General features: G+C 39.0%; 3 protein-coding genes across 4 annotated transcripts in view; 1 reads left to right on the forward strand and 2 right to left on the reverse strand.

The window, feature by feature from the left end:
• Positions 1-13,405, reverse strand: part of ppp1caa (protein phosphatase 1, catalytic subunit, alpha isozyme a) — a gene marked incomplete in the record, with an annotated part of 14,009 nt that extends 604 nt beyond the window's left edge. Inside the window, 8 exon segments of the mRNA XM_024271553.1 lie at positions 13-191; positions 260-394; positions 2,290-2,513; positions 2,584-2,688; positions 2,761-2,991; positions 6,256-6,387; positions 12,871-12,982; positions 13,246-13,405. Of these exon segments, the coding sequence (XP_024127321.1) occupies positions 81-191; positions 260-394; positions 2,290-2,513; positions 2,584-2,688; positions 2,761-2,991; positions 6,256-6,387; positions 12,871-12,925 (993 nt within the window).
• Positions 13,406-14,353: 948 nt separating this feature from the next.
• Positions 14,354-16,774, forward strand: cldni (claudin i). Of its 2 annotated transcripts, XM_024272616.2 has the most exons (3): positions 14,354-14,613; positions 15,763-15,904; positions 15,983-16,774. In XM_024272616.2, exons 2-3 carry the CDS (start codon positions 15,773-15,775, stop codon positions 16,484-16,486), a joined length of 636 nt encoding a protein of 211 aa, XP_024128384.1. In that variant the 5' UTR covers positions 14,354-14,613; positions 15,763-15,772; the 3' UTR covers positions 16,487-16,774. The 2 variants fall into 2 exon arrangements, with proteins under 2 accessions (XP_024128384.1, XP_036069021.1); XM_036213128.1 differs by lacking the exon at positions 14,354-14,613 and having other exon boundaries at positions 15,003-15,904.
• A 192-nt stretch (positions 16,775-16,966) lies between these two features.
• The window catches only part of coro1a (coronin, actin binding protein, 1A), a 10,803-nt gene continuing 8,665 nt past the window's right edge, over positions 16,967-19,104 (reverse strand). Inside the window, exons 9-11 of the mRNA XM_024272062.2 lie at positions 18,647-18,704; positions 18,354-18,569; positions 16,967-17,244 (exon numbers count right to left, since the gene is read on the reverse strand). Of these exons, the coding sequence (XP_024127830.1) occupies positions 17,152-17,244; positions 18,354-18,569; positions 18,647-18,704 (367 nt within the window). The 3' untranslated portion in view covers positions 16,967-17,151. The remainder of the gene's footprint in view (positions 17,245-18,353; positions 18,570-18,646; positions 18,705-19,104) is intronic.

Genomic DNA, 19,104 nt, shown 5'->3' on the forward strand with positions numbered 1-19,104 from the left:
GGGAATAAAAAAAAAAAAAAAGAAGAAGAACTGGGCCGACAGAGGTGGCGCGTTGTAGGAGGGACCTCAGACGGCGGGGGTTATTTCTTGGCCTTGGCAGCCTTGGCTGAATTTCGTGGAGGAGTCACCGGCCGCCCCGATCCCATTCCTCCCCCGTAAGGATACAGTTTCTTATCTGCTGGCTTCAGAATCTGGAAAAGACGGCATGTCGGCGTTTGCTCCATGAGGAAAAGAGGAGGGAAAGGACGGAGCGGCTCACCTGAAAGGAGCACATGAGCGTCTCGTCCACGCTCATCATAGCACCAGCATTGTCGAACTCGCCGCAGTAGTTGGGGGCGGAGAATAGAGTAACCAGCTGCCGCTTTGCGAAAAACTCATAACCATCTTCAACCACCTTGGATTAAGAAGAGAAGACGGATCTAGTTAGATCCCAGCGTCTTGTTTTGTACTTTTCACACCAAAATAAAAGTCTACTTTTGAATCGGTTTCATTTAAAAAACGGACTAAGAGACAAAAGAGAAAAGTCAGACTTCATTAATTGTCATGTTAGTGTTTTAGTATTACCTGTGAACACAACATTGTTTGCAACACGTTTAAAAAAAATAAAAATAAAATAGACTGATACCGCCAAGTTAAACACTGTCCGATACCTCTACACATGAGCCGAGTTAGCATTTTTAGAAGAACACCTAAACATGTTTGAGACCCAAATAACGTAACAAAAAAACTGATACTGCTAAAATAATAGTCACTGAGACTAAGGTAACCCCAACCTCATTATTAACGCATAAAAAAGCCCCAAAAACCCAAAAACCAAATCAACACAGCTGCACTTTAGCATTTTTACTCTGACACCCAATCTTGTTTGTGACATGTAAAAAAATATATATATCGCAAAAACAAATGTTATAGTGACTACGCTAACTCCCAACCTGGCTAGATATGTGTAAGAAAAAAAAAATCTATAACTGCTACAAGTTAGGATCGTTAGCACTTTAATAAAATATCGCAAAATAAATACATTGGCCACGCTAACTCCCAACTTCTTTAAACACGTAGCAAAGACTTCCCGATATTGAATACTGAATTACAAAAAAACAAATGGTAAAAAACTGATATTGCTAATGCACAAAAACACTGTCCGCCACCACTACACGTTGGTATTTTTACAAGAACACCCAAACACATTTCCAACATGTACAAAACAGTAATAAACATCACTGAGACGCAGCTAATAGCTAAAAGCTAATTAGTAATGAGTAAAAAACACAATCCAGTAATTTTTTTTTTTTTCCAAAAACTGCTCAACTGCAATGCATTGTGGTCTACATTAGCTAATGTAGTGAGCATTGATGCACGCTAGTTTTTTGCAAGGATTTCTGGGAAATTTCTAGTGCACTCGATTTTGGAATGGTAGATTCGGACAGCACTAGAAAATGGTGAACGCACTTTATAGCGAGTAGTAAAGAACTCGGACACGCCCACATATCACTAAAACTGAGCTAACTCCCAACCCTGTAAATCGTGTGACAGAAACTGTCCGTTAGCATTTCTAAAGCGACACCAAACTTGTAAAAACAAAGTGACATTTTGACAAAGCTCTGAAAATGCTTCAACATCCAAACACAATCAGAACTAATCCGTTCATAAGGCTCACTGTCAACAGGTGTGTTTGAGACGACTCGCGCCTCGCCTGGATCGTCGGAGAGACCAGGAGGGGGCGGGGACTGGCGCCTGAGACGGAGGCCAAGAGCGAGACGGTACGAGAACAGGAAGTCTGGATGTCCTTAACATTCTGTTGAATGTCTCCTTAGGATGAACTTTACTAGAATGTTTTTAATAATAAGTAACACCTGTCTGTGGACAACAGATGAAAAATAGCCGCTGGGTTAATTTAATCTCTATTGTCCCACAGAAATTATTAAAATTCAAATTAATGTTAACTTTTAAGTCAACTATAAACACATAAAACCACCAATTAGTTCAAATATTGTTCATTTTTACATTTTCCAGAAAGACTTACAAAAGTGCAGATTTCCTTCAGTTATTTCTGATCAGAATCCAGTCGAAGTAAAAGAACTGCCACGTTTCCCACAATGCATTGTTTTGTAGTCATGTAGACAGAGCCAGATTTCCAGCTCTTTCCTGCAATATTTTCATGATGATTGGCGTGAGAGTTCAAACTACCCAACATGAACTGTAATCCAGCCGCAGCGCCGCGTCGGCCTGCACGACCTCAAACTCACCTATTCTTTGAACAAAATGAAGGTTTTTAAGAGTGTAAAGTACCTGATGTGCCCTGCATATTAGGTCCATGTCATGTTTGTGCAAAAATTTGGCCACCACATCTGCACCGAACGTAAAGGAGACGCCGCGGTCGTTCTCGCCCCAGCCCAGCACGTCTTTGTCCGGATCCGCCCACAGCAGGTCGCACAGCAGACCCTGGTCCGGCACGTCTGTGGGTCGCATTACTCTGCGGATCTGCTCCATCGACTGCAGGTCAGGGGAGAGACCTGAACGGAACCAGAGGCGTCGGTGGGTGTCTGGGTGCACGTCTGACGTTAAGCTTCGTCGAGGACTCACCTCCATGACAGCAGAAGATCTTCTCATCTACAATGGCAGCCACTGGTAAACAGTTAAAGCAGTCTGTGAAGGTCTTCCACAGCTTAATGTTATACCGTCGCTTACCTAAGAGGAGAAAAACAACATTCACCACCTGGAAACACACTCCCACCCCTCCAGAGAGCCCGTTGAACTCACACTCGTCGTAAAAGCCGTAGATTCGGTTGATAGAGGCGCACTCGTGGTTTCCACGGAGCAGGAAAAAGTTCTCTGGGTATTTGATCTTGTAGGCTAAAAGGAGGCAGATGGTTTCTAGCGACTGCTTCCCTCTGTCCACGTAGTCCCCCAGGAACAGGTAGTTGCTTTCTGGAGGGAAACCTCCGTACTCGAAGAGCCGCAGCAGATCGTAGTACTGTCCATGGACGTCGCCTGCAGGGGGCAGCAGAGAAGAGGAATTGGAAGACTGTCTTCACTGCCAGCATGTGGATCTCCTTTTTACATCATCAGAGATTGAAAATGATAAAGTTTAAAGTCATTCAGACCGTTTTAATCTTAAAATGCCACAAACAAAGCTGAACTATTCCAATGATGCCAGTTATTCTGGTTCTACGTTTGAGAGTCACGTGTGAGTTCACAGGTTTGTAACAGAATCAACAACCTGGTTTCCTAACATCTCAGGAATGCAAAAATCAGTTACAGCATGTCACTGCAGCATCTACACAGCCAGAGCCCCCCCCCCGAATGCGGAAGTCAGACCCAATCCGAATTCTAATCCACGCCGAAGCGCTTTCTTTCCTTCACGGGGTGCGATCTGAACCACAGACGTTTACATTTAAATGAAAGGAATCGTTTCTAACTCAAGTTCTTATTGAGTTTTAACATCACACAAGTAACATATACAGCATTTTATAGGTCAAGTTCCTGAAACGAAACTAAAAGAACAAAACAAGACAGGGTACTATTGTAAATGAGATTATTATATAAAAGAAAAAACAAGTAAAGTTGTTGATTTCATTTGCTTGACGACTTAGAAATAAACAGCAAATGTAATGTTGGAATCATTCACCCTGTTGATCATGTGGGACCAAGAAGAGTCCCAAATTAACACTGTAGTGGGGTCTCCATTTTTAATTAGTTTAATATTAGTGCTGCCACAAATGGTTATTTTAATAGTCGACTAATCACAGATAAATTTTTCAGATTAGTCGACTAATCACAGATAATTTTTTCAGATTAGTCGACTAATCAGGTCACGCACAAAGTGGATAAAAAAACACACATTTTAGCCATCATTAGCTTTAAATGAACTAAAAACTTGATATATCCACACAAGCATTATCACAGATAACGTTAGTGTGAATGCTGTAGACTTCTCCAGTCATCGACACGACAGGTGCCCCCCCCCACTTCGGGGGTGAGGAGCCCGGACTTCTTCTTTTTGCTGCTCGACTCGACGTCGTCTCTGCAAACCTTCTGTCGTAAATGAACGGGTTGACATACCCAAATAGATTTTTTCCCTCTTTACATCTGACCTCCGCCACTGAAGACAACCTAACAACCACCAGGTAAGCCCCAGACCTGCAAGCCTGAGAGACATCAATAAATATAAATACCTTCTCTTTTGTGTTCAAAGTGTATGTGTATCACGTGAAAAATAAATAAATAAATAGACCTATAAAAAAAACTTAGGCCTGAAATTGTCATGAGCTTGTGGAAAGGTTATCTTATGTGGTTTTTATTCTGTAATAAATAAACATACTGTAGTTGGGTGGTATCTACAATGGATTTATCTCATGCCTTTTTAAAGTCCTAACTGAGTGTATCTAATTAGTGATGTTTAGCGAATCTCAATAGGCAGACAGCACGATTTTCTGTCCCTATTTCGTGGCTAAATAATTGAAGGGCAGTTTCACTTCAATTCCATGTGTGTAGATTAATATCAGGATCACGAGAGTCTCACTCGTGATAAAGAACCAAAGAGAGGAGCTATGAACCTAAAAACAGGCAGTCAATCCCTGTTACGGGCGGCGGCTCAACAGTCTTCAATCGTGAGAAAACAGCTATAAGAACGTGTTAAAAACACCAAAAACCTTCATTTCCATCAGAGTGGGTATTTAAGAACTGTTAGAAAAGAAAAAAAGCTAATATCTGACGTGCAGACCCCGTCTTAAGGTGCTGTGCAGCAGTTGGGACTCTGTCCGTTTATGAGTCATACTGAGCTGCAGGATTATGGCTGTGAACCGCTTCAGCACTGAACTCCACACGGTCTATATGTGCTTCCCGTGATCATGTTTACAGCCATTCAATACATTAATACAGGACAAAGCGGACACTGTATTAAAGAGTTTAAAATTACCCAGCCTGCTCTCATTGTAATAGTATAAACTATGAGGATTGGAGTGAATATTTGACAATATTTGAACACAGACTACAAAAAACCCACATCTGATGGGAGCATTGACTGTATAAGAGAACTGGACAGTGATTCTGCATACTGGTGCTTCAAACTTCTAAGAAGCCAAAATCCAGTTGTTAGTCAGAATAACCATTCTTGCTCTCTTTTTTTCTTGATAATCCTTATTTTTTCAGTATATTTTTCCCTATAGTTCAAGTTATAAAATTGACCAATCAGATGCCTCGATGAGAGTAGGTGGAGCTTGCTGGCCCCTACGATCAATGTTCAAAACAATTGGCAAATGGTGGGGGTGTGGCTTTCCAACAAGCCCAATCCCGATTGGCAGGTGGTTGCCATAGAGACGACGACTCGGACCAACTTGGATCAATCACTGTTTACTGACACTGGTTCCAACATGGCGGCGTTCGTATCACAAAAAACGGGATCTGAATTGAGTTCATTTGGTTGGAGCTGGAAGTAAACCATTTTCTGTGGATGATGTCACTTTTGCTTGGTTCAGTTCTCTTGTACAGTCAATCTGCATCTAAAACCTGCAGCATCTGTGTGTTAATCTGCTGTTTAAAAGCTAAAATCCCAGAAGAGCCTGATGGATGACAGAAAAACTACTGCCTGGATTGATATACAACACCGTCAGAGGAGATTTTGATTGAAACTTGGATTGACATGCGTATATTTGTATTTTGATTTTTAAGATTGAACCTCAGCTTTTGGTTGAATTCTCAATGTAAAGAAGGCACTCATCCCCTAATGTTTGTGTTGTGCTTGAAAAAACTCAAAGAAAACAGCTCCAAGAAAAGCTAGCTCCGTCGGTGACAAACATATTTGAAAAGATGGAAACGTTTGTAAAGGATAAAAGAAAACAGAATCAGAAAAGTGTTCACAGATATCTGCTTTCAGAGGCTTGTGGAGGACGATGAACTCCGTTACACAATCCAGAGCCGACAGGATTTCTTTTAACTGTGCTGAACTCACATGTAAACATTTACTTCATGTGAACACCACACCTAAAATGTATTCTAGGCTTTTTATGCAACATTTAAAAATAATAAAAAGCTCAACATTTAGTGACCATTTACCATTGGGTCAAACGTTTTCATTTTTATTGGGCTTTGGCCACAAATTCTCCTTGGGATGATCCCTAACACCGACAGAACTCTTGGAGAGACGGTTTATGGGAACATTTCTCCTCTCATCTGCAGGTGATGAGAAAGGCCCGTTTGTGGTGTTTGGATTCTGCAGCGGCCCGGTTAAACCAACACTCATGGATGAGAACTTACCGCAGATTTTAAGGGGAGCCTCGAGCTCCAGCAGGATTGGCTGGCTCAGAAAGATTTCGCGGGACTTGAGGCAAAGGCCACGGATCTCGTTTTCTGTGAGCTGCACATTCTTCCCTGGCCGAGAGCCTTTGACTGAAAGAGAAAACAAAAACGTTTTAAAGGAAACACACGAGGTTCCACTTACAGATGTAAGGAGGACTGAAAGAATATTGACATGAAGACACAAAACCAAATGCAATACTGGAATGTTAAAGCAGACCGGACAGTTAACACCTCCCACCAGCCAAATGCTGTCAAATTCTGTTAGCGGTTCAGTCAAAGCTCCATATCAGGGGACACTTCAATCACTGAGAGGTAGAGCTGCAAGCATGACAACAACACAACCAGGCAGAAAACCTTTTGCTAAAAAGCGTCCGTGGAAAACTAGCTTAACCTCAATAAGGCGTTTTAACCCTGAGAAGCAAACCCACTTCCTCTTGTTGCTGATGCTGCACAAACTGCAGACGCATCATTAAGCTACTTCTGACATGAGACTTGGTTTGTTTGTTTGTTTGTTCGGTTCAACTCCAACTAAAGCCTGCAGTGAAATTCTGTTAGGATTAATGATTCTGGAGAAGTACAGAGTGAATGCGTGCATTTGTTTATGTGCACGCTGCAAGAAAAACAAAAGAAAATAATTTAAATGTCATTTTTGCTTAAAAAGATGCCGGAATTGTTGAAAAAAAAGTTAATTTATAATTCTAAATGTCAGAAAACGAACAGAAATAAACTCAAACGTCACACGCTCTGAGAAATGATATAAATTGGGTCAACATTTCCCAACTATGATGATCTGTAGGCGCTGAAACTGAACTTAACTAGACTGCTAATGATGCAGTTTGTGCAACTGATGACGGACAACAACAACAACAATCACACTCATCAACATACAGCTTAATGAAGAAACTTTCCCAACCGATCCATCACACAGCTGAGATTCTAAAGCATGTGTCAAGTCAAGGCCCGGGGGCCGGATCCGGCCCTCCTGATCATTTTAGTTTATTGTTAATAATGGCCAGATGTTAACTTGTGCTTATTGTTAACTTGAGTAATTTTGACAAAATAGAGAGTAAAATATTTAAAGTTATTTAAGGTTTAAGTTCATTTATTCTGGAATGATATTCCTGCCTTTTTATTATTCATTTTTATGTTAAAAAGTTACAGTTTTAAAGCTGGCATTCTGCTGGCTTTTTGGACTATTTTGGCATTTACGAAGATTTTTTTAGGATTTTTTGGAGTTTAGCTATTTTTTTTCCTATATGTTAGCTGTTTTGGCTAACCTAATTTATTCTGTTATAGTTTTTTAGGCTAATTTGGCATTTAGCTAATATTCTAGATGGCTATCAGCTTCAGCATCTTCAACGACCAAATTCAGCTTCAGCATTCACATTATCACATGTAATGCTAAATATCTAGTTTATAATTATGTTAAGAAGTTACAGTTTTAAAACTGTAGTTAGTGTTCATTAAATGTTTATTCTGTTCGACCCTTTGACCTAAGGTGTGTTTTGGATTTTGGCCTCTTGTGCGATTTGATTTTGACACTCCTGTTCTAAAGGGAACAAAACTGCTCCAGTGATCCGACTGACTAAATACGACATTTTTCATTATCTAGGCGAGTGTGAACGCAGCTCATGCTGTTACAGCATCAAACTAAGATTTCTGTTTTATATTGCTGTATGTTTCATTTGACAGATCTGAATAAAACTCAACTCTGCATTCGATTATAGCAGTAAAAGACAAAAACTAAAAGTGAATATTCACTGAAATAGAAACAGAGTGGAAGAAAAACTCTGTTGTGAGGGGACGACAAAAGGCTGAGAAAAGCAGATATAAATACTGCAGCGCGGCTTGTTGTTTTAAACCTGGATTAGAAAAGGCTAAGCCTCGACAGAGTTCACTCCAAAGTTAGCTTCACAGTCAGTGGGCAACAGTGAGTCAATCGCCTGGACACAAACAAGAATTTCCACAGCACGGATCACAGAAACAACAGAATGGCGCTCAGAGTCGGAAGTGATGGAATGGAGATGCAGCTCCGTCTCCACGCCAGTTATTCTGGTTATGTGATGTCACGATAACACGCTGCCAGAGTGTGCCGACCCTTAAGACTTAAGGAAGTAATCCAATTGAAGCTGCTCATTACCCAAACACGTTTAATTGGTTTGGTTTCCAAACAGTCGGCGTGGAGGAGAGAAAACTTCCCGTCCACGCCGCAGACGGAGGCGACACGGGATCAAACGGCAATCTTTTGATGCGGCATCATTTATCCTTTAATCTGCGGTGCTTTTGAACAAAGATGGATATAATGGAAGTGTTAACTAATGAGCAATCAAACACAAAAGCCAGGAAAGGTCAAGAGAGTTAAGACAGAAATACTGTCACTATCAGGCGTTTCTGTCTTCTCCTGTTTGTTAAACACTCTTATCGTGGTCGGTGCACGACCAGCCATGTCCCAAACACTTCAGCGAGCCCCACAGTCAAAGTCAAGCTGTCTGCCTGGAGGCAGTTTTATAGCCCGGGCATATTTGTGTATAATCCCAATCACCTCCAGCAGCTCAGCGCGGGCTGATCATGCGGGTCGATACATAAGAAGGTAAACACACTGAAGGTTGAGGTTACACTCTTCTGGTAGGGCGGGTTCTAGGAAACATCTTCATTCCAAACATTGTCTTTTTTTTTTACACTCTTCAAAACACAGTTTTATTGTGACTTGGCACAAAAAAACAAAAAGATGTCTGAAGATACTACAGCACCGCGTTATCACTCATGTTTACAGAGGAGGCTCTAAAATTAGGAGTGTTTTTACGCAAAATGGTCGACATCTTGAACCTAAAAAGTAGTTTTGACTGGATTCTACAGACTAGACAGGAGAAACGGAGCAAACAGACAGTAGGACTGTGTATCAATTCTATTTTCAATTCGATTCACAAAAGCTTGAATCGATTCAATTCAGATTCTTTTTCTATTCTTCAATTCAGTTTTGAGTTTACACATTTATACACATTAATAATCTACTAGTTTTTAATATGCAGTTCATGTACTGTAAAATGTATTACTGAAATAATGATAGTTATTATACAGTGTTACATGGATTCTCTAAAGGAGAAACTCCAACAAAAATGTTCAGATCATTTACATTGTAAACATTGTAAACATTGTTTTGCTTCTCCTCAGTTTGGCCACTAGGTGGCGATTGCACTAGCATTAAACCTTATCCCAGAAGAAGAAGAAAATATGAGCAAAAAACTGTTTTACACCACAAATATGTCCTTAAAAAAGTTTGTAAAATACATGTCTGTTAGTTTATAAAGATGCTCAGTTAATCAGCAACGTCTGTTTAGGTCGGTTGAGCATTAGCATTAGCCGTCCTATGGGAAATTCCATTAAACGTTAGCATCAAGCTAGTGAACATTCACTTTATGTGCCAAATTGATTTATACTTTTATGAATTGATTATCGGTCTGTTAAGATTAAATCGATTCAAATCAAATAATCGATTTCATTAACCCAGCCCTACAAGACAACCTTATTTATAATAAAAAATATCTTATTTCTCATGATTGAAGACGTAAAAAAAAAAAAAAATGAAGCTCAAAATTGCATCTGAGCCTTTCATCATTCAAATTGTTGGGGAATCAGGAAAAGATTGAAAAATAGGGCAATAAAAATTAAATTTAATGATTAATTCGATTTTGCCGAATAAGAAGATTCATTTTTGTGAAAATCTGATTTTTTTTCTTGCTCTGTTTTGCTTCCATCGGTCAGAGTCGGGTTGGCCTCCCCGTCTCTCACAATGGAGGATCTCTTTCTTCACTTCTATGGATCTGACTTGGAGCAACAAACGGCACGCTGCAAAATCTGTTTGAAGGCTGTCGCTCGCAAAAATATGAAACATTTGTTTCAACACCTGAAACAGAGGCTCCATCGAAAGTGAGAAGTGCTGCTTGAGCTACACAAAACACCTGACTCATTATTTTACAGCTTGTATTTGAGTTCAGGTCAACTCCCAAATCAAAAAAGAATTGTTGCTAAATATATTCCATCATTTGTTATTTCTGTTTGAGAAAGGAGGGAGAAAATACATTCAGAATTACTAATCAAATTTGATGTTAAAAAAAAAAGGACTGAAACATTTTTAGGTTCTATCCCACTAGTGGAAACTCGAGCGTGCTCCAGTGAAATCTCAGCAGGTAAAGCTAAAACTCCTGCTTCCTGCCTACGACATGGAGTATGTGTGGGCGCACGCTGACGTACGAGCAGCCAGCCTTCAGAGTGCTGACATGAGATGTTCGAGGATGAACGATCAATGAGCGAAAAGCAACTGTGGCTTTTGCCTGCATGCGGGACGGCGTCACCTAGTTAGCTTTACATTCAGTTGTCTGAATCCTATGAGGTTTGGTACTTTTTAATTTACTAAAAGCTTTAAAAAACATCTGAAATGGCCCAGACGTAATAACACGTTTTTTTCTCTCCGATATCTAAACATCAAAAAACCTGCGTGTTGCTCGTTCTGTCTGACCCTTTAAAACGTATAGAAAGGAAGCTCGTCCTCCTGCCTAAGTTTCATCTCTCCTCCTAGAAACACTTCTTCGTCTGCAGACCACACTTTAATTTCAGTTCAAAAATAAAAGACAGCCAGGAAACTACACTGAACAGCATAAACAAAGGGACTTGACCTGCTAAACACACTTCGTGTTGCTCATGGAAGCAGTCACAGATATTTTTATACCAAATTTTCCATTAGAAATAGACACAAGACACTGAAAATGATGAGGCAAATAGCTGATTAATCCACATTTGAGATGGAAAACAATATATATATATCAGGGGTGTCAAACTCAACCTCACAAGGAGCCAAAATCCAAAACACACCTTAGGTCGCGCGCCGAACAGGATAAACATTTATTTAACACTCTAAAACTACATTTTTAAAACTTAAAACAGTAACTTTTTAACATAATTATGAACTAGAGATAAAGCCTTTCCTGCAATAATACTAGTGTGAATGCTGTAAGCTGAGGAGGCTGAAATTGATAGCTAAAAACACTGAAGCTGATAGCTAAAAACACTGAAGCTGATAGTCAGCTAAAATATTAGCCACATGCTAAATTAGCCTAAAAAAATTAGGTTAACCAAAACTGCTAGCATGTAGCTGAAATATTAGCTAAAATCCAAAACAGCCTAAAAAAATCTTAGCAAATGCCAAAATAGTCCATAGAACTAGCAGAATGCCAATTTTTAAAACTTTAAAACCTTAACTTTTTAACACATTTATGAATAATATAAAGGCAGGAATATTATTCCAAATAAATCAACTTAAACCTTAAAGAACTTTCAATATTTTACCCTCCATAAAAATATATTTTGTGAAAATTATACAAGTTAGAAATGAGCGCAAGATAACAAAAATAACAATAACTCAGTCAAGTCTGTTTTCTTTAAGCGACTTGATGTACATTTGCCTTCATCTACTTGCGCTTCCTGTTAAATATCTTTATTATTCATAGATTTAAAACGCATATGATGCACATTAATTTTTAAGCAGAGTGCATGTTTAAGTTAAGGGTAATATTAGATTAATTTATTCAGGTTTGTGCAAAGTTATTGAAAAAGAAAGTGGCTTTCATTTTTGACTGGCCAGAGGAAGGGTTAAGGTTATGATTAGGGCTCGAGTTAAACCACCAAATGGTTTCTGAGTGCGGCTGGGTCTGCAGCTCACCACTCCTCCAGGGGCATGAATCAAATGAGAACATTCAACTAATGGAAATTAAACTTTAAATATGTACAGCCAATGCATCAATGTGCATCTCGGCAGGATGAATTAGGTGTGGCCAACATGAATTTCCGTTAGTTTTTGTGCTGGTTGTAAATAAATATGTGAAAATAACAAAACATTTTAAAAAAATGTAGTCACATTATGACAAAATAATGCAAAATATTCAATAATCCAATAAAATTTAGGTAAAAGGACATTTTACTTTAAATGTTTACATCAAAAACAGCAAACTACACTTTGGAATTAAAAAATAAATCCCCAGGAAGGCACCATACTTGTTATTACAAAACATTATAAAACTATTCTGATAGAAAAATAAGAAATTTAACTATATTAGTCACACTAGGAATCCAAACTTAAGTAAAATCTAAACTGCAATATGAATAAATACACGTTTTTGACTTTGAATCAGTAAAATAGACACATTTGACTAATAATTTGCAATAGTTTGAGTCAAACCACATCATCAGGAATCACTGTAAAGTCAACCAGCCAAAGTCTTCAGGAGAACAAACTGTTATTTCAATTTCACGTCTTACATTGACGCAGATTTAAGCCCAGAATTAAATCAAACAACATCCCAGAAAACCCCGAATTACAAAAGTCAATCATTTGAAAGTTTTCATTTCCAACCACAGAAGCTGAGAGTTAACTTATCACTTTCTATTTGATCACAGCGCGACCTCATTTAACTTTGCATGACCTACCTAGTAAATATGTTACACACATTTCACAGCCATCAAACCCAATAAAGCGTGGAAAAGGGCCGGTTTGTTAACCGTGAGCTCGTCTCTCCTCACCTTCCAGAAGACGTTGAATTATAGAGTCGATGTTTAATTTGTCCGGCTCCGCCATTTTCCTTATTTTCCGACGTTATCGAGCAGCAAAGACCTTGGTTCTTAAGTGCTGCGCCTTCGAATTCAAACACAGACAGAGCAAGACAGGAGAGTTAACTGGTGGTCAAAATCATTTGTTGTATTTTTACGCCGGTTATTTGGCGAATGTGTCGCACCGGCGACAGAAAAACAATCAATGAGCTTATCGGACTGAGCTAACGAAGCTAGCTAGCTAGCGGCTAGCCAAGTAGCACAAGCTAAACATTCAATCATATTCGCGACTGTTCGGGTTAAATTAGCTCAACAAAACCAAAATCAGGAGATTAAATGTTCCCAAACCTTATCTCCGGGGTGGCACGTAAGCTGCTTGTATGTAAAGAGTGAAAATATCTTCTCTTTGAGTTGGATCTTGGCCCCTTTCCAAGGGGTTGGCCGGGTCGCTCCGCTCTTTGCCCAGGAACTTTAAAACAGGGCCATTCCAACCGAGCGTCTAAGGCAGCATCGGGGGCGGGGCGAACAATTATCGAGACCCGATTGGTCCGTTGGAGATTTACTAACACAAATGTCCGGATATGATTGGTTAGAGAGTAGCTCAATCAAAAATGTGGGCCCCGCCCATGACACTTGTAAATGCATCACTTTTTCAAACCGGTGAGCAGTTGCTCCAATAGCTCCCTCTAGTGTTGATACTTAGAATTGTAAAAAACTAACATTTAGGAAGTTTTTCTTATTTCAAATTGTACATTTTGTTCTCATTTTAGTGGCATAAATACGACTTTAAATAATAAAGCACATGAAAATCGAACTATTTTGAGATATTTTTCTTTTTTTATTGTGCAAGACTTAATAATTTTGATTTTAGTGTGTTTTTTGTCACATTTATTTATATTTTTTACCTTTTAAACTGTGCACTTATCGTAAACAAACATCAACTCCACAGAAAACAATTTTATGATTGTACCAGAGACAGATTAAAGTGCAACAATGATTTTTTACACCTCCAGCTCGTCACAACCTCCTCTAAAATTAATTCAACGTATTATGCAACTCAAAGCTGTAGTGAGGAAAGGGTGCATTCCTTTCATATGATCCCGGCTTTTGTATTTGACCTATAAAACAAAGCTTTTCACGGCTCTAAGAAGCACCTCCTGCCTTCCTTTCTTGTTGTTCATCATCATGGTTTCAACAGAAGAAGGTGTGGATCTCAGACAGGTGGATTGGAAATCTCCTTGGGAGTTGTTTGTGTTGTTATGTGGAATGATAAAAAAAAAAAAAAATGTCTGGAGTTCAGCTGACTCACTTCTGTTGTGGTAGAAACTTTTGATTGAGAAATTAGCATCACAGTCACCTAATTGCTGTCCCAACACTCAAAAACACGGTTTTATTTGATAAGATGATTGATAAGAGGAATTTATTGATTTAAAAGCTAAATTAGAGCTCATCTTCTTCAGTATTTTGGCCCAAATGAATTAACTGGACAGGCCTGTGAATGGTTAAAGCTGGGCGAGCCGACACTAGTTGGTTTCAACTCTTGAGGTCTTGCTTGATTTGAGCCCCTCCCTCCACCTGCCATCCTTCTTAAATAGCGTCATTGTTTAAGCGCAACACAATTCTGCAATCCAACAGAAAACGGGATCTGTAACGGCACACGAAAGGAAAGAAGCTCAAACTTCATCACATTTTTTTGCATCTTTAAAAAAAGATAAGGTAAGCGACAAACTTTGATAATTTTTAATTCCAAAATCATTTTTTTCAGCTCTTAAATAAGTGTTGGAAAGGATCAGACGATAAAAAATATGCAGGTTTTCTTAGTAAAATTGCAAGAATTATGTAAAAAACAATTCTTTATGTTAACTAATAGAAATTCATGTTTTTGAGATTTAACAGTTTAGAAAAGTAAAACTCACAAAGCTTAAAAAAAGGCATTAAAGCTGTAAATTTAGAGCTCAGCAGCTGTGCTTTCATTTCCCTAAATTTTGTGCTCCAAAACAACTCCTTATACGGATTAGTTGAAACATCTAGTGTAGGATTGATCTCCTTTAGCTGATATTAGATGATATTATTACTTCGTTATACCCATGCATGGAAGTCCCGTGTGTTCAATAAAAGTGCTTGTGTGGTTTCATGAGGCAGAGACGTTGGACGGAGACCTCTCTGGACGGGTTTTCTGTTGCAGACTCTCTCTCTTTTTGCAAAAAGATTAAACAAAGATCAACTAAAATACTTCCTGGTTCTTTGGATTTTACAATACACATTTAAGAGTCATTCTTGACAGTTAAACATATTTAATCATCAGATATATAGAATTAGATTAGTTTCTCAAAAAGAATTCAAATTCATTTTTTTGGATTGATTTAAATTTTGCTTAATTTATGGTAAAAAAATATGTTTTGATTTTAAAATGTTATTAGGTATTTTTGATACTTTTAAATTGAAAAACTACTTAAAAAACAAAAAAAAACTAGTCAGCTTCTTTAGAATATTTTATGATTATTAATTTATTTGTTTTTTCTTTTGTAAAAAAAAAGTAAAAATTGGAATGAAACTGTTGCTTGTTTGACCAAGAAACGTGAAAAAAACACATCAAATCAATCCTGGGTGGATTATTGTGATATGATCGATACAGTGAGAGATCTTTTTTTTATTAAGAATAGACTCGGTTGCTTCAGGGTGTGGTCCACGGCGCCTGAGGGGACGTGAGGATCTCTAATCCTGTCTGAACTTGTGTCTGTTGCTCTAAGGATCAGTTTTGTTGCTGGAGGCGGTGATTTTCTGATCACTGAAGATGTGCAGCCACCAAAACAACACTCACAAATATCAATTGTTGTATTTGATGAATTCTTTTTTCCTCCGCAGCTCTGGTAAGATGGGATCCTCTGCCGTCCAGATGGCGTGCGTGGCCCTCGGGGTCCTGGGACTGCTCGGCGTGGTGGTGGCCTGCGCTCTTCCTCGCTGGAGAGTGTCGTCCTTCATTGGCTCCAACATTGTGACGGCTCAGGTGATGACTGATGTTCTCTGAGGAATTTGAGGGTTCTGGTGGTTCGGTGGACTGACCAATGGCGTCTTTGTGTCCCAGAACTCCGAGGAGGGTCTGTGGATGGAGTGCGTGGTGCAGAGCACGGGCCAGCAGCAGTGCAAGAACTACGACTCCATCCTGGTGCTGCCCTCCGACCTGCAGGCCGCCCGCGCCATGACCATCATCAGCTGCATGCTGGCCACCCTCAGCCTCCTCATCATGTTCTGCGGCGCCGACTTCACCACCTGCGTCCAGAACGAGGACGCCAAACCCAAGATCAACCTGGTGGGCGGCGTGGGGCTGCTGCTGGCCGGCCTGCTGGTCATCATCCCCGTCAGCTGGTCCGCCCACATCACCGTCAGGGACTTCAACAACCCGCTGATCCCCGCCACCATGAAGAGGGAGATGGGCGCCTGCATCTACCTGGGCTGGGCCGCCGGCGTGCTGCTGCTCCTGGCCGGAGGTCTGCTGTGCTGCTTCAGCCGGCCCAGATCCGGCGGCTCCGGGGGAACCGCCAAGTACTACAGCAACAGCGCCCCCGCCACCAACAAGAACTACGTGTAGAGAACGGGACTGAAGCAGAGAGGAACCCAGGAGATGTTTTAAGAGTTTGTTATGTTTACTCCCAGTAGATCCATAATGTTTTCCTTTTTGCTCTTGATGGGGTCATAAAGGAGGAAAGACTTTTTATCCTGAAAATCCTTTAAAATCAGGATCGTGTAAAGCACAGAAACTCATCTGCCTACATAAAAATCAAATATAATTATCTTTAAGCTTAGAATTAGAAGGATTTAAAGCGGCTTAACAGACATTCTTGTTTGTTTTTTCCTTGTTTGTATTATTTGTTTGCATCTTTGTCTCAGATTTTTAAGCATCTTTAATAAAATTCCCTTACATTTATCTTATAACATCTTATTTTTTATAACTGTTGACTAAAAATGAATAAAGTTTGGTCAATTCAAATGCAGGTTTTTGAGCTTTTTTAATGAAAAACAGACATTTTGAAAACATGAAAGACTTTATTTCAAACAAAATCATATATTAAAAAAAGGACTTTTTTCTTGTTTTTGTAAAAATTGGTCACTAGAATCAAATAAATGAATTCTCAAACTGGAAATGTTTCCTAATCTATCCCTTTGTCTCACTTCCACCCAAAGCGAGCAGCAGTTTCAGGTCGAGCTCCTGCTTCTTCATCCACATTTTTGGTTTGGTTTTCTCGTCTTTCCTCTTTAATGGTTGCTCTCCAGCTCCATCACGCGCTTGGTCAGCTCTTCTATCGCAGCTTTCAGGTCCTTCACCTCCTTCTTCAAGGACTGCACCTCCTGGAGAGATGGGGAAATGCAATGACTGAAAGTATTTTGAAGTTTAAAGAAGGAAAGTCAGAGAGTCTAACAATACGAGGAAGCCCTTAAAGGGACATCCAAGAAAAAAATATATATATGTTCTTCTAGAAAGTATTTTTTCCCGAAAAATTCAAGTGAATTTTTTTCCAAAAAATTGAAGTAAAATTTTTTCCTAAAAATTAAAGTTAAAAAATTCTGTTTTTCTAACAATAGAAGTAAAATTCTTTTCCTAAATGTTGAAAAAACAGTTTTTCGTTGTTCGAACATTTGAACTATTTTTCTCCCTAAAAATTAAAGTAACAAATGTTTTTCTAAAACTTAAAGTAAAAGTGTTTTCCTAAAAATAAATAAAAAAGTTTTATTTTTCTAAAAATTGAAGATTTTTTCCTTATATTTAAGTAAAATTATTTTGTTCTTCTAATAAATATTTTTTTTTCTAAAAATGTAAGTAAAAATGTTTTTTCCAAAAAACTGAATTTTCTTAAATTGAAATTGAAATTTTAGAATTGAAATTTTTGCTAAAATTTAAGTCAATCTTTTTCCAAAGAAATTGAGATAAAATTTTTGCTAAAAATTTAAATAAAATGTTCTGTTCTTCTAACAATTGAAGTAATTTTTTTTCAAAAATTGAAATAACGTTTTTTTGTTGTTCTTCTAAAAATAGAAGCAATTTTTCCCTAAAAATTAAAGTAACATTTTTTTTCTAAAAATGTTTTACTAAAAGAAAAAAAAAAGTTTTATTTATCTACAAAATCGAGGTACACATCTTTTCCCTAAAAAATGTAAAACTATTAAAGTAAATTTATTTTGTTCTTCTAATGATTAAAGTATTTTTTTTCAGAAAATGTAAGTAACATTTTTTTGTTTCCACAACAATACACACCAGTTAGTAACCAGAATTTTTTTTTACCAAAATTTTTTTTTAACAAAAATTTCCTTTTTTTTTTACTTTAATGTCCCTTTAGGAGTTCCGTACATCACAGCATCAGTAATGATTAAAGTGCAACTGTTAAGACCTTAAACATTTAGGATTTAAGGTCTTCAAAAGTTCAACGATGTGAAACGAGGAACAAACTCTCTAAGCTCACCCCGCTGGCGTCTGGCTGACTCCCCGCTGGAGCGGTCGTGGTCTTCAGAAGACTCTTGTGAACTTTGAACTCCTTGGCTTTGGTCGTCGCTACAAAGCCGTCCTTTAGAGATATCAAAACCGGAGGACCGTCTTTTCCTGCAAACCAATCGTCGGCCTCAACTGAAGGCTCGGGCCCGATGGTGTCGGGATACAGATCCTCCTGGAACAGATCCGACTACACGAGCCGGGAAAGGAGGAACATTGAGGAAACTTCCCTGAAGTTTAAAAAAAAAGTTTCTTAATAGTCCGTACCTTACGAGGTACGGTCATCACAATGGGCTCACACTTCCGCTCATGGAGTTTGTAGAACCTGCAGGTAGAAAAAGGTTCAGGATTTCAGTTGGGAAAGTGTATGAAATGGAGATGAAACACTCGGGTGGATTCCTTTGATCTGTTTTTAATGGTGGTTATGACATTTGACTGGCTCGCTTTTTATCTATCGGACAGCTGGTGGCATTTACACATCATCCAACCAGAGCTTCTGCCGCCTGGTGATCAGTCTAGTTGTCACCTGTTTTTCTAATGGCATTACTGGACTGTCACTGCACTGCCAATGGACTGCCAATGGACTGCCAATGGACTGCCAATGGACTGCCAATGGACTGCCACCGCACTGCCAATGGACTGCCACTGCACTGCCACTGGACTGTCACTGGACTGTCACTGCACTGCCAATGGACTGCCACTTCACTGCCACTGGACTGCCACTG

The sequence above is a fragment of the Oryzias melastigma genome, linkage group LG8, assembly GCF_002922805.2.
Source record: "Oryzias melastigma strain HK-1 linkage group LG8, ASM292280v2, whole genome shotgun sequence".
Taxonomy (NCBI): Eukaryota; Metazoa; Chordata; class Actinopteri; order Beloniformes; family Adrianichthyidae; genus Oryzias; species Oryzias melastigma.